Genomic DNA, 22,863 nt, shown 5'->3' on the forward strand with positions numbered 1-22,863 from the left:
TTTCGGAGAGACATCGTAAGAGTGTGAGATTTGTCAGGATTGAAAGACATGTTCCACTTGTTTGCCCAGTCTGTGATTTTGTCCAGGTCTGCAGAGAGTGAGGAGGCTGCAGACTGCCGATCTGAGGGATGAAGAATGGAGCGACAGAGAGTAGAGTCATCAGCAAAGAGATAGAGGGGATTTTCAAGAGAGTCAGAGAGATCATTGATGAAGACCAGAAAAAGCACAGGGCCCAGAACACTGCCTTGGGGAACTCCAGCCTGAAATGGAAGAGGAGATGAGAGAACCCCATTCAGGGCCACACGTTGACTACGACTAGAGAGGAAGTCCGCCAGCCATGCGTGGAGATTTCCATGGATACCAAAAGAGGAGAGTTTGGTGAGCAGAGCGGGGTGCCAGACCGTATCGAAGGCACGTGATATGTCAAGGGAGACAGCTCTAATTTCCTGTTTGGCATTGAGGACCTCCATCCATTGTTGAGAAAGCAGAAGCAGCATGTCCAGAGTAGAGTGACCAGGTCTGAAACCAAATTGATGATCAGAGATCAAGCCATTGGAGAAGAGGAAAGATTTCATATCTGAAGCAATGATGGATTCCATGACTTTGCTGATAATTGGGAGAAGGCTGATTGGTCTGTAGTTGCTGGGATCTGTTTTTGCACCTTTTTTGTGCAAAGCGGTGATGTCGGCAGATTTCCAAGCAGATGGCAGATGACCTTGAGCAAAAGAGAGGGTGAAGAGAACAGAGAGAGGGAGTGAAAGAGCGGAAGAACAGGATTTTAGGACCCGTGGGCTGATGCCGTCAGGTCCAGTTGCAGAATCAGAGTCGAGGGTTGACAGAAACTTTTCCACCTTGTCAGGAGGAAAGGGCACAGAGTCCAGGAGCACTGGGTACGACTGGGTACGGTGGGTACAGAGAGGGATGGGTTTGGGACACAAGATTTAGAGGCAAACACAGAGTTGAGGCATTCAGCTTTTTCACGTGCGGAGTCAGCTGTGTGGCCATTTGAGGTGAGGGAGGGGATGGAGGGGGAAAAAACACCAGAAACAGATTTGACCAGACGCCACCAGGATTTGGAAAGAGGGAGACAGATAAGAGAGTTCTGTCCTGAGAACGGAGAGATATTGTTTCCTGGCTCTCCTGAGGGTGGACACACACTTGTTTCGGGCTTTGTGAAAGGAAATGAGATTTCCTTCCGTTGGATTTGCTTTCCAGGAGACGAAAGCAAGTTGTTTCTGGGCAATAGCCTCACCACAAGATTCCGTGTACCATGGACGGGAGGAAGGGTATGACAACTGAAGAGGAGATGGGATAAATCTGTGCATGAGAGAGAGCAATTTACTTTGGAAGGATTCCCAGGATGAGTTGATGTCAGAGGCGGTAGAGATGGGAGACCAGTCCAGATGATTGATGGCTGCTTGAAGACCGTGCCAGTTGGCCTGAGTGAAATGCCAGACTCGTCGACGCTGAGGAGGCTCTCTGAGAATGGTCAGAGAGATGTCCACTTTAACAAGCACATGATCAGATGAGCCGATTGGAGCAGAAGAAGAGCAGCAGACATTTTCAGGGAAGTTAGTCATAACCAAGTCCAGAAGAGAAGATGCTCCGTTGACTGAGATACGGGTCGGGAAATTGACAGATTGTGTCAGTCCCAGTGAGTCGCAGAAGTCCTTTGCTGAAGAGCCATGGCTGGTGAGAGAGGTACACACACTCAGCCAACTGGCATGGTGACAATTGAAATCACCACATATGAGGAAGAGAGAGTTGGGATGGGTAGATAGAAGTTGGTCCATATTTTCAGACAGCGAGATGTAGGTGGAGTCATCACTGTTTGGTGGACGGTACAACACACATATGAACAAAAGGTGGGAGCGAAGGGGAAGCCGTAGCCAAAGGTATTCCTGGGGGTGAGGTGGAGAGAGGGCAGTGCAGGGCGAGTGAGGAAGAGAGTTTTTTTATAAAGATAGCGAACCCCCCACCCCCCGCCCCACCCATTCAGGACGAAGCTCAGGTCTATCATACCGGAGGAGGGAGTAACCTGGGAGAGATACCAAGGAATCAGAGACATCATGAAGGAGGAAAGTTTCTGTTAAGCAGATCACGTCTGGTTTGTCAGAAGCAACCTGTATGGAGAGATCAGTCAAGTTTGAGCGAAGGCCCCGGATGTTTGGGGTCCATACTGTTAAAGAAGAGGAAGGAGCATCGGATACAGAACAGGGGGGGGGGGGGGGGAGGAGCGGTAGGGTAAGATGTGGAAGAGGAGGAAGAGGTAGGGAGAGCTGTTGAAGGTGTGTCAGAGATTTCAGAATAGCTTGGAGAAAGGGAAGAATGGGGAGGACAAAAGGTTTGATGGTGATTGGGTGAGGCGCAGTGAGGTGTTATTTGAGGAGGGGGAAGAGTGAGGCAGAAGGTTGAGGGAGATGAAGGTGAAAGTTGGAAGGGGGAAGAAGCGGGGAGGACGCTTTGAGGAGGAGGGGTGAGAGGGGAGTCTAGGAGGGGAGGAGTGAGGGAGAGTCTCGGAGGGGAGGGGTGTGGGGGGAGTTCAGGAGGGAAGGGGCAAGGGGGGAGATCTGAAAGGGATGGGTGATGGGGAAGATTTGGAGGGGAGGGGCAAGGGGGTAGATTTAGAGTGGAGGGGTGATGGAGAAGTTTTGCAGGGGGGGGGGGGGGTGATGGGGAAGTTTTGGAGGGAAGGGGTGATGGGGAAGATTTGGAGGGGAGGGGCAAGGGGGAAGATTTGAAAGGGATGGGTGATGGGGAAGATTTGGAGGGGAGGGGCAAGGGGGAATATTTGAAAGAGATGGGTGATGGGGAAGATTTGGAGGGGAGGCGCCAGGGGGTGGATTTGGAGGGGAGGGGTGATGGGGAAATTTTGAAGGGGAGGGGTGATGGGGAAGTTTTTGAGGGAAGGGGTGATGGGGAAGTTTTGGAGGGAAGGGGTGATGGGGAAGATTTGGAGGGGAGGGGTGAGATTGGATTTTGAAAAATGTACAATTAATGGGAAACGAACATTTATTGCAAAATGAGTTTCTTGAAACCTTCGAGACAAAAATACATTTGAGGACGCTGAAGGATGGGTGAAGTTCTGGAGAGTTTAGGGAATGTATGAAAGAGGCACTGTAACTGTAAGAGATGGATTTTTTTTTTGGAATGAATAGATTTGGTGAGCAAGTCGAAAGCATCCTTTTATGGAAGAAGAAGAAAAAGGTGTTATAGTATATGACAGAATACAGTTCTTCAGGGGAGAGTTGAAACATTTTTTAACGACGTGAACACGTGATCACGAACAACGTGGTCAAAGAACGAACGAACATATAAGAACGAACAACGGAGAAGAACAGCGAAGGAAAATTTTTTTTTTTTTTTGAGTTGAGTTGAAAACAGACAGAGACCGAACGTGAAACGTGAAAATAGAGACTGAAAGTAATTGCGAGCGCAATCGAAGAACCGCTGAGACAGAAACAAAGCCTCAAGCCAAGGTCAGACACGGTGGCCCACTAGTACTACACGAGGCCTCAGAATACGCGACACGAACTAACCGACGATTCTGTACACAGGTATGAAAAACCAACACCAAGAATACTATTAGAGACACACCAATAGTTACATACACACCGAAAGAAAGATAAAGTTTCGACAAAAACACAATTGTGAAAAGTTACTTAACTTCGAAAGCGTGCGCGCATGGACAGCTTTGAAGACAGTCTCTCTTCCGCTTCCTCCTCTATTTCTCCCAATTCTTCCCGGGGGTCCTGGGTCATCGATTCTACTTATTCCTCTACCTCCTCATTTACCCCCACCGGCATCCGACCGTCTTGGCTATCCATGGCACGAATGAAATTTGGGTGTTAATAATTAAATTTCGGCCGCTCGTAATTTTGAGTGCGTTAAGCACACGTCGGGTCCAATCCAAACTCCTGACACCAATTGTTGCGGCCAATATGCAAAATTGGTGTCCAAAATTTGGTCTAAAAAATTTAGTCCCAGGTTCCAAATCCCCACTCCTGACTACCAATTGTTGCGGATCTCTGCGCCGGCCTTTTCCCCTTACCAAGGGGGGATTAGTCCCCTTGTCTTTGACTAGCCGACGGGACCAGGGACCTATGACGTCCTTCTCGGACAGCGTGAAATAGGGTTGAAGGACTAATCACTAATACCTAATTACTCGCGCTGCCCAGAAACGAGGAAATAAGCCCTGCACAAATCACGGGTGTTGGTGGATACGCCGAGCGGTAGCGAACCCGTAACCCGAGCCATTATCAATGACTAGACCCCGATCCAAGCGGTTCTTAATCGTGCCATGCTTACCCAATGATGGAAATCACAAAAGCAGTCAAATTCAGAAGAAAAGGAATAACAATATTTATTTACACGATGTACAATGATCAGCAGAAGAAGACACAGGGCAGCCTTAATCACAGTATTAACTTATTCCCAAGCCCGTTCACACTCAGACACACTCACACGGGGTTTGCAGATGAACAGGTCAGCACATCCAGGGATGGCGTTCGGGCAGCTCTCCCTCCGGTCCCCAGCTCGCACCGCGAAGTAGATGAATCAAGACGGCAGGAGCTCTCCGCGTGTCGTTGGCGCGCACTGGATAATTACGGGGCGAACGGTCGGGCTGGGCTCTGGCGGTTAGTCACTCGCGTGGCTGCGTACGTAATAGTTCAATAGGCGCTCACAATGCGCTCTTCAATTCCCAAGTCCTCAGGCATAAATTCTCTCGCAATGCAGCGCAATTCCTTCCAGTCCTTCATACGAGTCCTCCGAGTCCTTTTGCATAGGTTATTTTCCAACGAGTCCTGTTCAAGGGCTTTGTGCGAAGGCTTATATAGCCCTGCCCAGCGAACCTTCTAGCACTTGCTAGACGCCTTTTACCACGCCCTATCACGCCATGCCCTCAGAGCGCTGGTTGGCTGGTGGCCCTTACTGTCATCGCCTGACGTGCTGTGCTGCTTGACGCTGCCCCTCCTCGACCCCCGCACTCCTCCCTCTTCTTAGGCCTACCTCGTGTTACTGGGCTAGTTTCGAGCAAACTGAGGGCAGCGAAGCACATGGAGGGATCAGCCAAAATGGGGCGCGGGATCGAGTTTGCCCATTGGTGGAGGGTGGCCGCAAAATGAAAGGAACCGAAGCTCATTTCTTTACACAACGCAAATATTACTAGGGAAATGGCCTACTCTAACACATACTATGACATAACTAATACTCTAAGTGGGCCTACGTGTTGCTTGTGGACTAACTATGGGGGGGCAAACCTTTAACCTTTAATGATGTCATATTTATGAATCTCAAAACCGTATCAATATACATACACACACACACACACGGAGGAGTGGGCAAAGATTTCTCCCAGTCGATGTCAGAGACTGGTAGATAGTTATAAGAAACGCCTACTTGAGGTTGTTTCGCCAAAGGGGGCATTACCACGTATTAGAGCCAAGGGTGTACTTACTTTTTCCACATGCGAAATTTGCATTTATGTTTATTTAAATTATACAATGGACTACAAAATGTAAATGTTTCATGATATTTGATATATCATGAATATTATATCATTTCATTATATCACCTTTATCTATCATTATTGTTGAAATGAAGATCAAATATCTGTATGTTGAAATATGTTGAAAAAGTCAAAACTTTACATGAGGTGTACTTACTTTTTCACGTGACTGTATATATATATATGCGAACCGAGCCTCAGAGCGATCACGTGATGTTCCTTGCCGCCATAAACTCAATTACGCGTTCGCACGTAATTCAGAGCGAAAAGCGATTGCGTTTTTTCACATTTCAGCGAGGAACATTGCTATTCACACCACATAGGTTTTTTTTTCTTTCATCTTTACGAGATCCATATTTTTTATTCATATTTACCTCAGCGCATTTCAGCGAGGAATATTATACACGGAATCTGAGCAGGTGGCAGAGCAGCGCGTTGATTCGCTCAGAGCGATCACATGATGTTCCTTGCCGCCATAAACTCACAGTTACACGTTCGCACGTAATTCAGAGCGAAAAGCGATTGCGTTTTTTCACATTTCAGCGAGGAACATTGCCATTCACACCACATAGGTTTTTTTTTCTTTCATCTTTACGAGATCCATATTTTTTATTCATATTTACCTCAGCGCATATCAGCGAGGAATATTATACACGGAATCTGAGCAGGTGGCAGAGCAGCACGCTGATTCGCTCAGAGCGATCACGTGATGTTCCTTGCCACCATAAACTCACAGTTACGCGTTCGCACGTAATTCAGAGCGAAAAGCGATTGCGTTTTTTCACATTTCAGCGAGGAACATTGCCATTCACACCACATAGGTTTTTTTTTCTTTCATCTTTAGATCCATATTTTTTGCCATAACGTAGCGCATTATGGCTCGCTCGAGCTTGAGTTAGCCAATCACCTGGGAGGATGAGGCCACGTTGGCCACGCCCACGACACGACGCAGAGTTGCAATCTTGCGTTTGCGTCGTTTCTTACCACGTGTAAACGTGGTATTTTGTGTACGAGTATTTTGAATTTGGTATTTTGAATTTGTCTACGAGTGAGTGACTGGAAGACTGACTGTGATAACGGCAATGGCACTGAAGAAAAGAAATTTGTCACGTTCAACCTCCCGAGCAAGGAAAATCGCTGATCGGAGACTCCATGAAACCGATGAAGATACTTTGAAGATACTTTTCACCATCGACAAGCCAATCAAGAACGTGTCTCTAGATTCAGACAGCAAGAGACAGAAGATGAGACAGACGCACGTCTAAACGCCAATCAACAACGTATGGCGAGGGCCAGACAGCGAGAGACAGAAGATGAGACAGAGGCACGTCTAAACGCCAATCAACGTCTGGCGAAGGCCAGACAGCGAGAGACAGAAGATGAGACAGAGGCACGTCTAAACGCCAATCAACAACGTCTGGCGAGGGCCAGACAGCGAGAGACAGAAGATGAGACAGAGGCACGTCTGAACGCTAATCAACAACGTGTGGCGAGGGCCAGACAGCGAGAGACAGAGGATGAGACAGAGGCACGTCTAAACGCCAATCAACAAAGTGTAGCGAGGGCCAGACAGCAGGAGACAGAAGAACAGTGCCAAAAACGACTCAACAACTGGCAACCATCAGGCAGACGGCAGCCGGCCATTGCATGGGAGAAGGCTGCATTCAGTTACAATCCGAACACCGACTACTCCTCAAACGTTGATATTGGCTCCATGTCGTTCACCTGTCAGTTTTGCCATGCCTTGAAATGGAAGGGAGAAACACCAGGAATGTGTTGCAGGGGAGGCAATGTCCTTTTGCCTTCTCTCCAATCTCCACCGGAACCTTTGAAAGAACTACTTCAATCAACTACGACTCAATCCAGACACTTCCTGAAGGAAATCCGTAATTACAACTCTTCGTTCCAAATGACTTCGTTTGGAGCAGATCGCGTCGTCACTGAGCAAGGATTCATGCCTACATTCAAGGTGCAAGGCCAGGTATACCACCTCATTGGCTCTATCCACCCTCAACCAGGTGAGCAACCAAAATTTTTACAAATCTATTTTATGGGTGACCACCGAGAAGAAACTGCCCGACGAGGACAGAACTTCCCCAACCTACGCTCTGAACTAATCCTCGCCTTACAAGATATGCTCCACTCAAATAATGCGCTGGTCAACAGCTTCAAGTCGACATTGGAGAGAATGCCTTCACCCGATTACAAGGTCGTAATTCGAGCTGACAAACGTCCTCACGGAGAGCACGAACGTCGGTTTAACGAGCCAGTCAACAATGACGTTGCAGTTCTCATGGTAGGAGAGCAGTACAACAATCGCGACATCGTCCTGCATCTTCGCGACAACAGCACGAAGCGGATTTCGGAGACTCACCGATTCTATGACGCCCTCCAGTACCCTCTGATTTTCTGGAAAGGACAAGATGGCTATCATTTTGAAGTTGAACAAGCTGGCGGCCGGGGAAAGAAAGTATCTGCGAATGACTTCTATGCCTTCCACATCATGGTCAGGAAGAATTCCACGAATCATATCCTGCAGTGCCGTGATCTGTTCCACCAGTTCATCGTCGACATGTATGCCAAAATCGAAAGTGAGAGACTCCTCTTTATCCGGCTCCACCAACGTCAACTGAGGGCAGAATCGTACGCACACCTCAGGGATGCTGTCAACAATGACGGAGATGTTCAGAACATGGGACAACTGGTCATCTTGCCATCCACGTTTACCGGAGGTCCCCGATACATGCACGAGCGGACCCAGGATGCGATGGCATATGTACGCAATTACGGTCGCCCTGACCTTTTCCTTACATTCACCTGTAATCCGAAGTGGGAAGAAATTAAGCGAGAGTTGATGATCAACCAGCAGCCAACACATCGCCATGACATTGTCGCAAGGGTATTCCACCAGAAACAGAAGGAACTCATGCAGACGATTAAGAAGGGCAAAGTTTTCGGGACTGTCCGATGCTTCATGTACACCATTGAATGGCAGAAACAAGGCCTGCCCCATGCCCACATTCTGGTGTGGCTAGAAGAAAAGATCCACGCTTCCAATGAAGACTCTTTTATCAGTGCTGAACTTCCAAACCCTGATGAGGATCCAGAGCTGTTCAACATCGTCAAAACGCAGATGGTGCATGGCCCTTGTGGCCGGCTGAATCCATCGTCTCCGTGTATGAAGGACGGTAAATGCACCAAGCGATATCCTCGGGCATTTCTCAAGGAAACGCAGACTGGTCTGGATGGATACCCACTTTACCGGAGGAGAAAGCCTGAAAGCGGTGGATCTGAAACATCTATTTCAATTTCCGAGACCAGAAGCATAGACGTTGACAACCGATGGATTGTACCATACTGTCCACTTCTCTCTAAAATGTTCAAGGCTCATCAATGTTGAGTTCTGCAACTCAGAGAAATCAATCAAATACGTGTGCAAATACGTCAACAAAGGTTCAGACATGGCGATGTTCGGCCTTCAGAGGAACAAAAACGACGAGATCGAGTCATATCAGCTGGGGCGTTACGTCAGTAGTAACGAAGCTATCTGGAGAGTTCTCAACTTCCCTATCCACGAACGCTACCCAATCGTTGTACACCTTTCCGTACATCTTGAGAATGGCCAGAGAGTGTATTTCACAGAAGGCAACGCAAGGCAAAAAGCAGCAAAACCACCAAGTTCAACTACACTTACTGCATTCTTCTAATTGTGTCAACAAGACGAATTCGCCAAAACACTCATCTACAATGAAGTCCCACAGTACTACACCTGGGTGGTTGGCAGTAAGACGTGGAAAAGATGTACACAAGGAGCACGAGTTGTGGGACATCCCGACATTCGCCGTTCAGATGCAATTGGACGAGTCTACACTGTACATCCAAACAATTTCGAATGCTTCTTCCTGCGCCTTCTACTCCATCATGTCAAAGGACCCATCTCTTTCCAAGAACTGAGAACGTTCAACGGCCAGGTTTGCGACACCTTCCGCCAAGCCTGCCACCTGCATGGCCTTCTGGAGGATGACAGCCACTGGGATGCCACTCTAGAAGAAGCAGCAGTCTCATGCTCTCCAGCCCTGTTGAGAAATCTCTTTGCCATCATGCTACAAACTTGCGGTCTCTCCAATCCGGTACAACTGTGGAATAACCATCGTGACGATCTCAGCGAGGACATTCTCCACAGGGCAAGACAGGTTCATGCTGAAGCAGACTACTCCGATGCGATCTACAATGAAGCCTTAGTACTCATAGAAGACAAACTGCTTTCTCTTGGAGGACATTCGCTGGAGGTCATTGGCCTTCCTGTAACACAGCGACAACAGAATCACCTGGCTCGGGAAGTACTCCGAGAGACTTCATACAACGCACAAGAGTTGGAAAACTACATCAATGAAAACGAGCCAAGACTGACAGTGGAGCAAGAACAGATCTACATGCAAGTGCTGGCGAGCATACACTCTTCTGAAGGTGGATTGTTCTTTCTGGACGCACCTGGAGGCACTGGAAAAACGTTCCTTATGAACCTCCTCCTGTTAAAAATCAGGCAGAAAAAGATGATTGCTCTGGCTGTTGCCTCTTCCGGAATTGCTGCCACTCTTCTCCCCGGGGGCCGGACCGCCCACTCAACCTTCAACCTCACTAACACGGAGCAGCCAATGTGCAACATCTCCAAGTCATCGGCTGTCGCAGAGGTATTTCGGCAATGCCAACTCATTGTCTGGGGCGAGTGCACAATGTCTCACAGAGTTGCACTGGAGGCAGTTGACCGCACACTGCAAGATATTCGAAACGATCAGACTGTCATGGGAGGCATTACTCTTCTGATGGCAGGGGATTTCCGACAGACCCTGCCTGTCATACCACGTGGGACCAAGGCAGATGAACTTCGTTCCTGTATAAAGGCATCTCCTCTATGGTCAAAAGTGACGAAGTTGAAACTCAGCACAAACATGCGTGTCACCCTTCATGGAGATGTAGCCGCAGGCGCCTTTTCAGCGAAGCTGTTACAGATCGGAAACGGAGATTTGGAGACGTGCCCTGAAGATGGACTGGACATCGTACCATGCGGCAACAATGTCACCACGGCTGACGAACTCAAGGCGAACGTCTTCCCCAACATCCCCGCCAACTACCGAAATCACTCCTGGCTCTGTGAAAGGGCAATTCTAGCCCCAAATAACGATGCAGTGGACAAAATCAATTTGGATCTTCTGCAGACTATTCCTGGGGATCTAAGAACTTACCGATCTGTCGACTCAATCCAAAACGACCACGAGACTGTCCATTACCCGGTAGAGTTCCTCAATTCGCTACAGCCTCTGGGTGGGCCTCCCCACATACTCCATCTAAAGGAAGGTGCTCCAATCATGCTCCTGAGAAATATCGATCCTCCAAAACGGTGCAACGGCACACGACTGGCTATCAAAAAGTTGATGCCTCACGTAATTGAGGCCAACATACTTACGGGAAACTATAGCGGGGAACAGGTCTTCATTCCGAGGATACCAATCATACCATCTGATCTGCCATTCGAGTTCAAAAGGCTCCAATTCCCCGTACGGCTCAGCTTTGCCATGACCATCAACAAGGCGCAAGGACAATCTCTCAAGGTGGTCGGACTGAACCTCGATTCCCCGTGCTTCTCCCATGGCCAACTATACGTAGGATGTAGTCGGGTAGGACAAGAGAACAATCTATACATCCTATCCGAACAAGGAAAGACAAAAAACATTGTTTACAAGAAAGCACTGCGTAATTAACTACGTGTCTGGTGTGTTGTGATGATTGTGAGAATATCGATTCTGATTCTGATTCTGATCTGATTTTTATGTGTATTTTATGTGATGTTATGTATTTATGTGTATAAAAAAAAATACACAAAAAAAGGCACGAAGGAAAATAGTTAATTACTCCGACACATTTAGCTGCGGTGATTGAAAAATCCGGACAATTGTTGCTGTTTTGATGCTTTTTACTGCTGTTTTGATGCTTTTACATTGCTGTTTTGATGCTTTTTCACTGCTGTGCTGATGCTTTTTCACTGCTGTTTTGATGCTTTTTCACAGCTGTTCTGATGCTATTTTGCCGTTTTTTTTAAATATAAAAATCTCATTAAAAAAAAAAAATACAAAAAAATCTCACAATGATGACATATAATTCACAGAAAAATAGTTCTAAATTTTAAAAACTTTCATCTGATATTTGTGATTTATTTCAAACAAACTGTATTTCCCATCTACACGGCCATGTATTCCTATTAACGTTATGTAAAGTACATAAATTGTGTGGATTACGTCATTTGTGGATGTGATGAATTGCCAGTAACCATCTATATCCCTCCCCTTCCCTCCTCCCCTCCCTTTCCCCCCTCCCCCTCTTCTCCCCTCCCCTCCCTCCTCTTCTCCCCTCCCCCCTCCCCCCCCGTTCCCCTCCCCTCCCCTTCACCCTACCCTCCCCCGCCCGGCAATGCCGGGTACTTCTGCTAGTATATATATATAGTTAATTCCAAAACCTATACCTATTTGAGCTATGTTTATTGGAAGCTCAACACGATGAAAAAACAAGTTGATCATTGCACGATTCACATTCATGCTGCCCTTGTGGCATTTTCCAATGCGCCAGTAATAATTTGGCTGCGCAAAACCTAATACAAACAGGTGACATATTCTCACATCTCTTTTCTTGCTGCTTAATCTGCTGTCAAAGTCTTGTTGGTCTTGATATTCAAAGTGATGATCGTTTCTGAAAGTTGGGAAAATTCAAAAAGGAAAAAGTATAAATTTTAAAAAGCTGAATGTTTTTTTCACATAACAAGTGCAATATATTTAATGAAATATGTTACATATGAGCAACATTGCAAGACTTCCCAGTGGAGAAGTCTCACAAAGAGAAAATTAACAGGATGACGTAATTGTAAAATAAAGTAAGAAATAAACCCTGACAAAAGAGAGTCAGCACAGACTTTTCGTACAGTTCTCAAAGCCTGACTCTGAATGAACATGTCATGATATAATTACCTGCTGCCTTGTTGGAAATCATTCAAGGGAGAATGCGGTTTGTGAGGATAAGGGCTATCGAAAGGAAGTGGTGGAGGAGAAAGACGTGATCCTTCATCCAACTGCCTATCAAATGTACCCTGCATTCGTTCTGCACAAGGTTGGGAAAAATCTGACATTAAGAGATGACATCAAGAAACAAAAGTTTCAATTAAAAAAATCTCAAATATGTGGGCAAAAAAACCCAAAAATTACATTTGAAATAATTTAAAGAATCCGACCCAAAAAGAGATGCATATTGATAAAGAAAGAAAGAAATAAATACATATATATATATATATTGTTACGGATCTCAGAGACGGCACTCCCCTTAGCAAGGGGGGGGGGGGGGGGGTTAATCCCCTTGGCCTGTTAAGCTGGCCGTCTCTAGTCCTGGTACTTATAACGAACGCTCTTTTGCGGGGTGAAATTGGTCAGGGTTATTGGTCAAGGTGTTCTCCCGAATACCTTTACCAATCCCTCTGCAAAACAGGGAGACAAGTACCGCTCGAACCACGGACAAGATGGTATTTGCCGAGCGGTTTAGCAATCCGCGATTCGAGCCGTTAACAAAGGACTAAACCCGACTATTGCGGTTGGCCAAATTGTGCCACAGGTACTCAATTGGAGACAGGACGAAAGCGATCGAGGGAAAGAAGAAACCAAAGGTAAGAATTAACAGACATTTATTAACTATATACAAAACCAAAACCAAAGAAGAAGAAACGAAAGTAATATACAGAAGAAGAAGAAGAAGATACACATGGCAGCCTTAAACAGTTTTTTTTTTTGTTTTTTTTTGTATACTGAATCGAGGCTCGTGAAAGAGCTAACATTTACTTCACAAACAAATCGACCAGACAAACAAAATACACAAAAAGAGGGAGCGGAAGACAAGATGGGGAGAAATGGGGAAGCACACAAACACAACATCCGAGAGCAGGGAGATGTGTGGAAGGGAGAGGGCCCGGGGGGAGGAGGCATGGGAAGGGGGGGGGGGGGAGGGAGAAGTATAAAGCACAAGGACACCAAGGACTTCCAGGACAGAAGTTGGTATTTCAAAAAGAGGAATTGGGGTGAAATTAGCGGGGGTAGAAAAGATCAAGGTTTTGGATGGGGGAAGATAAGAGACGGTGGTGAACAGCTGTTTTAAAGACTTGGAGGGTGGAGTGGGATTGAAGAGAGTGAGGGAGTTTGTTCCAGAGGCGGGAGAAAAGAGGAATGAAGGAGTGAAGGTGAGCAGAGAGTCTTGATTTTGGCAGTTTAACCAAAAGAGGGTTGCAGGCAGATCTTGTGCGACCTGTAGGAATATTTGCGGGACAGAGCCCAGAGAGAGCTGGGGGGGCAAGGCCAGAGAGGAGTCGGTAGAAGACGGAAAGACCACCAACCTGCCTGCGGTGAGTGAGTGAGAGGCCCTTGGAGTTAGCTTCATCGCGGGAGATTCCAATGATTCTGAATGCTTTGGTTTCAACAGCGCGAAGGCGAGCTAGGTGTGAGGCAGGAGCACCAGCCCAGAGGGGAGAGCAGTATTCCATTGAGCTGCGGATGAAAGCCTTGTATGTGGTGAGGAGCTCAGGTGTGCCAAGGAAGGACTTCGCACGACGGAGGATGCCCAGTCGGCGACTGGCTTTGGAGGCCAGATTTGAAATGTGGTTTTTCCAGGAAAGATCATGGCAGATAGTGAGACCCAAAAGCTTGAGTGACAGAACTTCTTGGAGAGGATTATTCAGAAAGTGGATGGGAGGGTTGTCCAGTCGGTCTTTTTGGAGAGACATCGTAAGAGTGTGAGATTTGTCAGGATTGAAAGACATGTTCCACTTGTTTGCCCAGTCTGTGATTTTGTCAAGGTCTGCAGAGAGTGAGGAGGCTGCAGACTGCCGATCTGAGGGATGAAGAATGGAGCGACAGAGAGTAGAGTCGTCAGCAAAGAGATAGAGAGGATTTTCAAGAGAGTCAGAGAGATCATTGATGAAGACCAGGAAAAGCACAGGGCCCAGAACACTGCCTTGGGGAACTCCAGCCTGAAATGGAAGAGGAGATGAGAGAAACCCATTCAGGGCCACACGTTGACTACGACTAGAGAGGAAGTCCGCCAGCCATGCGTTTAGATTTCCATGGATACCAAAAGAGGAGAGTTTGGTGAGCAGAGCGGGGTGCCAGACTGTATCGAAGGCACGTGATATGTCAAGGGAGACTGCTCTAATTTCCTGTTTGGCATTGAGGACCTCCATCCATTGTTGAGAAAGCAGAAGCAGCATGTCCAGAGTGGAGTGTCCAGGTCTGAAACCAAATTGATGATCAGAGATCAAGCCATTGGAGAAGAGGAAAGATTTCATATCTGAAGCAATGATGGATTCCATGACCTTGCTGATAATTGGGAGAAGGCTGATTGGTCTGTAGTTGCTGGGATCCGTTTTTGCACCTTTTTTGTGCAAAGCGGTGATGTTGGCAGATTTCCAAGCAGATGGAAGATGACCTTGAGCAAAAGAGAGGGTGAAGAGTACAGAGAGAGGGAGTGAAAGAGCGGAAGAACATGATTTTAGGACCCGTGGGCTGATGCCGTCAGGTCCAGTTGCAGAATCAGAGTCGAGGGTTGACAGACACTTTTCCACCTTGTCAGGAGGAAAGGACACAGAGTCCAGGAGCAGCTGGGAACGACTGGGTACGGTGGGTACAGAGAGGGATGGGTTTGGGACACAAGATTTAGAGGCAAACACAGAGTTGAGGCATTCGGCTTTTTCACGTGCGGAGTCAGCCGTGTGGCCATTTAAGGTGAGGGAGGGGATGGAGGGGGAACAAACACCAGAAACAGATTTTACCAGATGCCACCAGGATTTGGAAGAGGGAGACAGATAAGAGAGTTCGGTCCTGAGGATGGAGAGATATTGTTTCCTGGCTCTCCTGAGGGTGGACACACACTTGTTTCGGGCTTTGTGAAAGGAAATGAGATTTCCTTCCGTTGGATTTGCTTTCCAGGAGACGAAAGCAAGTTGTTTCTGGGCAATAGCCTCACCACAAGATTCCGTGTACCATGGACGGGAGGAAGGGTATGACAACTGAAGACGAGAAGGGATAAAACTGTGCATGAGAGAGAGCAATTTACTTTGGAAGAATTCCCAGGATGAGTTGATGTCAGAGGCAGTAGAGATGGTAGACCAGTCCAGATGATTGATGGCTGCTTGAAGACCGTGCCAGTTGGCCTGAGTGAAATGCCAGACTCGTCGACGCTGAGGAGGCTCTCTGAAAATGGTCAGAGAGATGTCCACTTTAACAAGCACATGATGAGAAGAGCCGATTGGAGCAGAAGAAGAGCAGCAGACATTTTCAGGGAAGTTAGTCATAACCAAGTCCAGAAGAGAAGATGCTCCGTTGACTGAGATCCGGGTTGGGAAATTGACAGATTGTGTCAGTCCCAGTGAGTCACAGAAGTCCTTTGCTGAAGAGCCATGGCTGGTGAGAGAGGTACCCACCCCCAGCCAACTGGCATGGTGACAGTTGAAATCACCACATATGAGGAAGAGAGAGTTGGGATGGGTAGATAGAAGTTGGTCCATATTATCAGACAGCGAGATGTAGATGGAGTCATCACTGTTTGGTGGACGGTACAACACGCATATGAACAAAAGGTGGGAGCGAAGGGGAAGACGTAGCCAAAGGTATTCCTGGGGGTGAGGTGGAGAGAGGGCAGTGCAGGGCGAGTGAGGAAGAGTTTTTTTATAAAGATAGCAACCCCACCTCCAGAACGAGGCTCAGGTCTATCATACCGGAGGAGGGAGTAACCTGGGAGAGATACCAAGGAATCAGAGACATCATGAAGGAGGAAGGTTTCTGTTAAGCAGATCACGTCTGGTTTGTCAGAAGCAACCTGTATGGAGAGATCAGTTAAGTTTGAGCGAAGGCCCCGGATGTTTGAGGTCCATACTGTTCAGGAAGAGGAAGGGGGAGCATCGGATACAGAACAGGGGGGGGGAGCGGTAGAGCAGGATGTGGAAGAGGAGGAAGAGGTAGGGAGAGCTGTTGCAGGTGTGTCAGAGATTACAGAATAGCTTGGAGAAAGGGAAGAATGGGGCGGACAAAAGGTTTGATGGTGTTTGGGTGAGGCGCAGTGAGGTGTTATTTGAGGAGGGGGAAGAGTGAGGCAGAAGGTTGAGGAAGATGAAGGTGAAAGTTGGAAGGGGGAAGAAGCAGGGAGGACGCTTTGAGGAGGAGGGGTGAGAGGGGAGTCTATGAGGGGAGGAGTGAGGGAGAGTCTCGGAGGGGAGGGGTGTGGGGGGAGTTTAGGAGTGAAGGGGCCGGGGGGGAGATTTGAAAGGGATGGGTGTTTGGGAAGATTTGGGGGGGAGGGGCAAGGGGGAAGATTTGACAGATGGGTGATGGGGAAGATTTGGAGGGGAGGGGTGAGATTGGATTTTGAAAAGTGTACGATTTATGGGAAACGAACATTTATTGCAAAATGAGTTTCTTGAGACATTCGAGTCAAAAATACGTTTGAGGACGCTGAAGGGTGGGTGGAGTTCTGGAGAGTTTAGGGAATGAATGAAAGATGCACTATAAGAGATGGAATTTTTTTTTTTGAATGAATAGAATTGGTGAGCAAGTCGAAAGCATCCTTTTATAGAAGAAGTAGAAAAAAGTGTTATAGAATATGACATAATAATAAAGTTCTTCAGGGGACAGATGAAACATGTATTTACAACTTGATCACGTGATCTCGAACAACGTGGTCGAAGAACGAAAGAACAAATAACGAAGAACGAAAGAGCAAAAGAACGAAGAACGAAAGAACAAATAAGAACGTACAAGCGGATAAGAACAGGGAAGGAAAAAAAACATTTTGGTTTTTTTTTTGAGATTTTAAAACAAGGGAGTATGGGTGAAAAGACCATGAAAAACAGAGACCGACAGTAGTTGCAGCGCGATCGAAGAACCGCTGAATATTACCTTATATTACCGTAATATAACAGTCTTATATTACCAACGCTCAGGACAGACAAACAGACTTACACGAATGGGGAATAGCAGGCAGGAATGACTGGAAGAAGGAGAAGGTCCAGGTGGGACAGCAGGGCTGGAAGGTTCGGGCAGAGGCACAGCATGGAGGTCCGCTCCAGGTCCACGCCCCGGGCTGGAAGCGAACAGCCAGCGGCAGCTTCACGTATTCGTTCTCGCGGTAGGGCTTTTCGAAGCAGCTTGTCAAAGAGCTCCACGCAGCTTCGTCTCTCTCAGTCAGACCTCACCACGTGCCGTCTCCAACCCAAGTCGACTCTCGTTCATCTCCGTCAAAAGGCTTCGCGCTGGCGCTTATATTACGTGCTTCCAGATCAATGCGCGCTTCATGGAGCCACGCCCCTGATGGTATTTCGTCAGCCCTGGTTGGCTGGTGGGGGCTCGCTGGCTCCGCCTCTGGTGGTGCGTCGGCGTGCCACGCCTTATTCTGGTGGCTCCGCCCCCTTCTTCCTCGGCTTGACCGCATGGCTAATGGCGGTTTGGGGCCAACAACCGAATCAAGGCAAGGAGCAGCGAACGCTGCTGGCAAACGAAGTACTTGGGCCTATCTTATTTGATTAATGCAACGCAGATTCAACTATTGGGAACAGATCCTTAACTGAAACACATAATAATGAAATAACTACGGAGAGGTCCTATGGTTCACTACGTGTTGTACATGGACTAACTAGGGTGCGATCTTTAACAAGCCAATTGATGGGGATATTTACAGGGGAACATTTATAAGGGAAACATTAACTAAAATTTACTAGTGAAGGTTCTAAAAACCGTAACACAGCACCCGTTTTTCCTCTCGGGTCGTCCCGACCCGAAATAACTTTACTTAATGTGACACTCAGGTGTAGTAGCCCTCTACTATTAACCTTACCATTGAGTGCGACAGTTTTAAAACAACTACGTATGTCCCGCCTGCTGCGTTGCATCCTACCGAACAGACTCACGCCCACAGAATAACCGAATCACGGAATGGTTTTCAAACTATACATTTAGCTGGTGGGGAGCATTATTTACAAGACACTATTTTGTATTTACACTGCAAACCGAGGACCTGTCATTTTGGGAGACAAAAATATGTTTTTGAAAAAGAGGAAGAGCATGCACTGCATTGATACACCATACTCAAGTGCCCGGGGATGCACAATTGATATTGCAGTGCACCCCCGAGCACAAGAGCATCACAAAGCACCAAAGCACAAATAAAACACACAAAGCACCATCCAGTGCTCATTTCACACATTGCAATAAAGAACACAAACCGTTCACCGGTTGTCAGCTCCTGCTCTGCTGGCCGATGTTTCCTGATGTTCTCTTGATGTTGTTCTTTCTCTTGTGGCTTGCTGCCTATTTGCAAATAATAAAAAGGCACACAACGCGTCCATTTTTATTTAGGGCCAACAGGGGCCAACTAAGGGTGGTCCACCTGTATGGCAAAAGGGGCCACCTCACCATGGTCCGCAAGCTAACTCTTCTCTGGCCATCATGGCCGGTCCCAGCAGAGGGGCCAGGCCCCCAACACGTGGGGTCCATCAGCGTGTGGTGCTTGGCCACAGAAACGTGTGGTCCATAAAGTGGTGCTCGGCCGCAAGTCGTGCGGTCCATAAGGTGGTGTATCGATCCAGGCAGGCTGTGCAGTGGCGGCTCGGGCACACAAGAGCGGCTACCTGCGCACTCCCCCCTGGACCCAAAAGAAACAAGCCTTGAGTGGGGAAGGAAAGACAAAGCAAGCATCGGAGCAAGGTCACAAGGGTACACATTAAAACAAGGCAATGCAAGGTGAGGTGCGCATGGGAGCGAGCGGAGAAAGCTCGTCCCTATCGTACGTCACCCCCTCCCCCCCCCCCCCCCCCCCCCGTGTCACCTACCCTACCCTTGCCCTTACCCCGTATTCACAAAACTCTACACATTTACAAATTCGTCACTACTGTCTCGTCTTCCCCATATCTCCCCTAATACCAAATTGGTTACCAATCCCTCTAATCCAAATTTGCCATCAAGCCCAATTTCTCATCAATTCCTCATAAGGAGGAAGAGATGGAACAAACAAGCAGAATGTCACCCCCACGTCATGATGCGTCTCACCATTCCAAAACATTTGCAAAAATCAAACATGGTGTGGAGTCCTGTCACCTTGGTGAGTGGATGCAGATGGTGCGAAGAGAATTCAATCCTCACTATCTATCTATAATTCCAGTAATCTCTGTCTGTCTGTCTGTACGTTTGTCTGTGACCGCTGTTTCTCGACAACCACGGGTCCGATATACTTTTAACTTGCCAGGTATATTGCTGGGGACCCGAGGATGTGCCTTTTCAAGGTTTCATATTAATCGGACAATTACTTACCGAGCTATGTCCAAAAAACGATTCAACCAATCAGAGAGCAGCGAACGATCGCGTGTGCCGAACGTGGCGGGCACACTCTGCCTCGGATGGCACATTTGACAGCGTATTCATTTATTTCACGTTTGCAAACTATGTTGGCGTTAAACTATGTTTTACAACTAATAAAAACGAATTTGCGATTCATTCGCTTTCCTGCGCGTTTGTGCACGCGATGGCGATTTCTTTACCAAACTCCGGAAGCCGTTCGCTTTGGACCAAACCATTGCATGTAAATAGAGGGGGGGGATTGTCACCACTCGCAAGCCGTTCGCTTTGGACCAAACCATTTCATGTAAATAGAGGGGGGGGATATAATTTTAGATATAGATATAGTACGGGCATGCCCTAGTACTTCTAAATGACTTTAACACTCTTTACACTACCCGGGGTCTTTCCCTGCCAAACCATTGGCCATCTTACACTATGTGGTTCTAAGAACCGAACTCCCATTGACCAAAGTGTGGTGCTCACCAATTTGGGGTCTCACTCCCCCGATTCTCCTCCCTGTGCCTTTGCACAATTTCAGGGCTGGGTCGTGTGGCTCACCAGCAGGTCTACTCACCTGCACACCTCCGCCACTGCAGTTGCCTCCGAGCTTACCTGCTCCTTAACCAAACCTACCTGGGGAAGGCCCTCTGGCCCCCTTACCCCACTACCACCCTCTCTGGCGTCGGGCTACCCGGGTCCGTCCTCCGGATCCTCGGGCCCCACTGAACAACTCTCCTGGCTCCCAGAGCCCACCTGCGGCCTCACCTGGCCGACATCCTAACAGTGGCGGAGTGCCCATTTAACCATACCCACTAACAGGCCACACGCCCAGCCATTTCACTCCACTAATGCACCCATCCAAACACCATTCTACCACACGCACCACAGATGCCAATATCCACCACAATTTACCGATACCCTCTACCTACTCTTAAACTACCCTCCCCGGGTATTCGTGAAAGGGGTCCATCTTCCCCATCCACTCCTTTCGCACCAACCACTCCACTCCACATATTCCACACTACTCACTCCACACCATCCATTCCATACTCCATACCATTTATTCCACATTCCATTCACCCGTGCTTCACCTGCACCCCTGTGCCCACACACCTGGTGTCACCTGTACACCTGGTGGCACGTGCACCCGTCTTTCCTCCCAGGCTAATTCATGCAATGCAATACACAATCACAATTACTCACTCATACACTGCATCATCTCAGCTGACTACCCCCTTCTGAAACTCGCGCTTCCTAGTCGCCCCTTATACAATTGCGCTCCCACGTCGTTATAATCCAACTAAGCTATTCTACGTCCCCTCTACAGGTATTGTTACGGATTTATGTGAATTTATGTGAATTACTATTCAGGTCATTGCTTATTAATGTTTATTCGATTAAAGGTTTTTTTTTTTTTTTTTTTTTTTTTTTTTTGTTTTGTATACAAGATCGAGGCTCGTGAAAGAGCGAACATTAATCACACAGAAAGACAAACAGACACATAAAACAAATAACATCGGGAGCGGTAGACAAGATGGGGAGAGAGGGGGAAGGACACAAACACAACATTTGAGAGCAGGGACCGAGAGACATGGAGACATCGAGAGATCTGTGGGAGGGAGAGGGCTTTGGGGGGGAGGCATGTGAAGGGGGTGAGGCATGTGAAGGGGGGGGGGGGTGGGAGAGGTATAAACATATGGACACTGCCAGGATTTCCAGGAAAGAAGTTGGAATTTCAAACAAGGTGGATCTGGGGTGAATTAGTGGGGGTAGAAAAGATCAAGGTTATGGATGGGGGAAGATAAGAGATGGTGGTGAACAGCTGTTTTAAAGACCTGGAGGGAGGAGAGGGATTGAAGGGAATGTGGGAGTTTGTTCCACAGGCGGGAGAAAAGAGGAATGAAAGAGTGAAGGTGAGCAGAGAGCCGAGATTTCGGCAGTTTAACCATCAGAGGGTTGCTGGCAGATCTTGTGCGACCTGTAGGAATATTTGGGGGACAGAGCACAGAGAGAGCTGGGGGAGCAAGGCCGGAGAGGAGTCGGTAGAAGACAGAAAGGCCACCTACCTGCCTGCGGTGAGTGAGTGAAAGGCCCTCAGAGATAGCTTCATCGCGGGAGATTCCAATGATTTTGAAAGCTTTGGATTCAACAGCGTGAAGCCGAGCCAGGTGTGAGGCAGGAGCACCAGCCCATAGGGGAGAACAGTATTCCATTGAGCTGCGGATGAAAGCCTTGTATGTGGTGAGGAGCTCAGGTGTGCCGAGGAAGGACTTCGCACGACGGAGGATGCCCAGTCGGCGACTGGCTTTGGAGGCCAGCTTGGAAATGTGGTTTTCCCAAGAAAGATCATGGCAGATAGTGAGACCCAAAAGCTTGAGTGACAGAACTTCTTGGAGAGGATTGTTGAGAAAGTAGATGGGAGGGTTGTCCAGTCGATCTTTTCGGAGAGACATAGTAAGAGAGTGAGATTTGTCAGGATTGAAAGACATGTTCCACTTGTTTGACCAGTCTGTGATTTTGTCCAGGTCTTCAGAGAGTGAGGAGGCTGCAGACTGCCGATCTGAGGGAAGAGGAATGGAGCGGCAGAGAGTGGAGTCATCAGCAAAGAGATAGAGAGGATTTTCCAGAGAGTCGGAGAGATCATTGATAAAGACCAGAAAAAGCACAGGGCCCAGCACACTTCCTTGGGGAACTCCAGCCTGAACAGGAAGGGGAGATGAGAGAAATCCATTCAGGGCCACACGTTGACTACGACCAGAGAGGAAGTCCGCAAGCCATGCATGGAGATTTCCATGGATACCATAGGAGGAGAGTTTGGTGAGCAGAGCTGGGTGCCAGACCGTATCAAAGGCCCGTGATATGTCAAGGGAGACAGCTCTGATTTCCTGTTTGGCATTGAGGACCTCCATCCATTGTTGAGACAGCAGAAGCAGCATGTCCAGAGTA

General features: G+C 47.8%; 1 protein-coding gene across 3 annotated transcripts in view; it reads right to left on the bottom strand.

Moving 5' to 3' along the window:
- Window positions 1-22,863, bottom strand: part of LOC137431273 (uncharacterized) — a 354,360-nt gene that overhangs the window by 98,854 nt on the left and 232,643 nt on the right. For all 3 annotated transcript variants that reach the window (XM_078781777.1, XM_078781775.1, XM_078781776.1), the window contains exons 13-14: window positions 12,526-12,655; window positions 12,181-12,250 (exon numbers count right to left, since the gene is read on the bottom strand). In XM_078781777.1, coding sequence (XP_078637903.1) covers window positions 12,181-12,250; window positions 12,526-12,655 — 200 coding nt within the window. The remainder of the gene's footprint in view (window positions 1-12,180; window positions 12,251-12,525; window positions 12,656-22,863) is intronic.

Source organism: Myxine glutinosa, chromosome 7, assembly GCF_964187855.1.
Source record: "Myxine glutinosa chromosome 7, kmMyxGlut1.1, whole genome shotgun sequence".
Lineage (NCBI taxonomy): Eukaryota > Metazoa > Chordata > Myxini > Myxiniformes > Myxinidae > Myxine > Myxine glutinosa.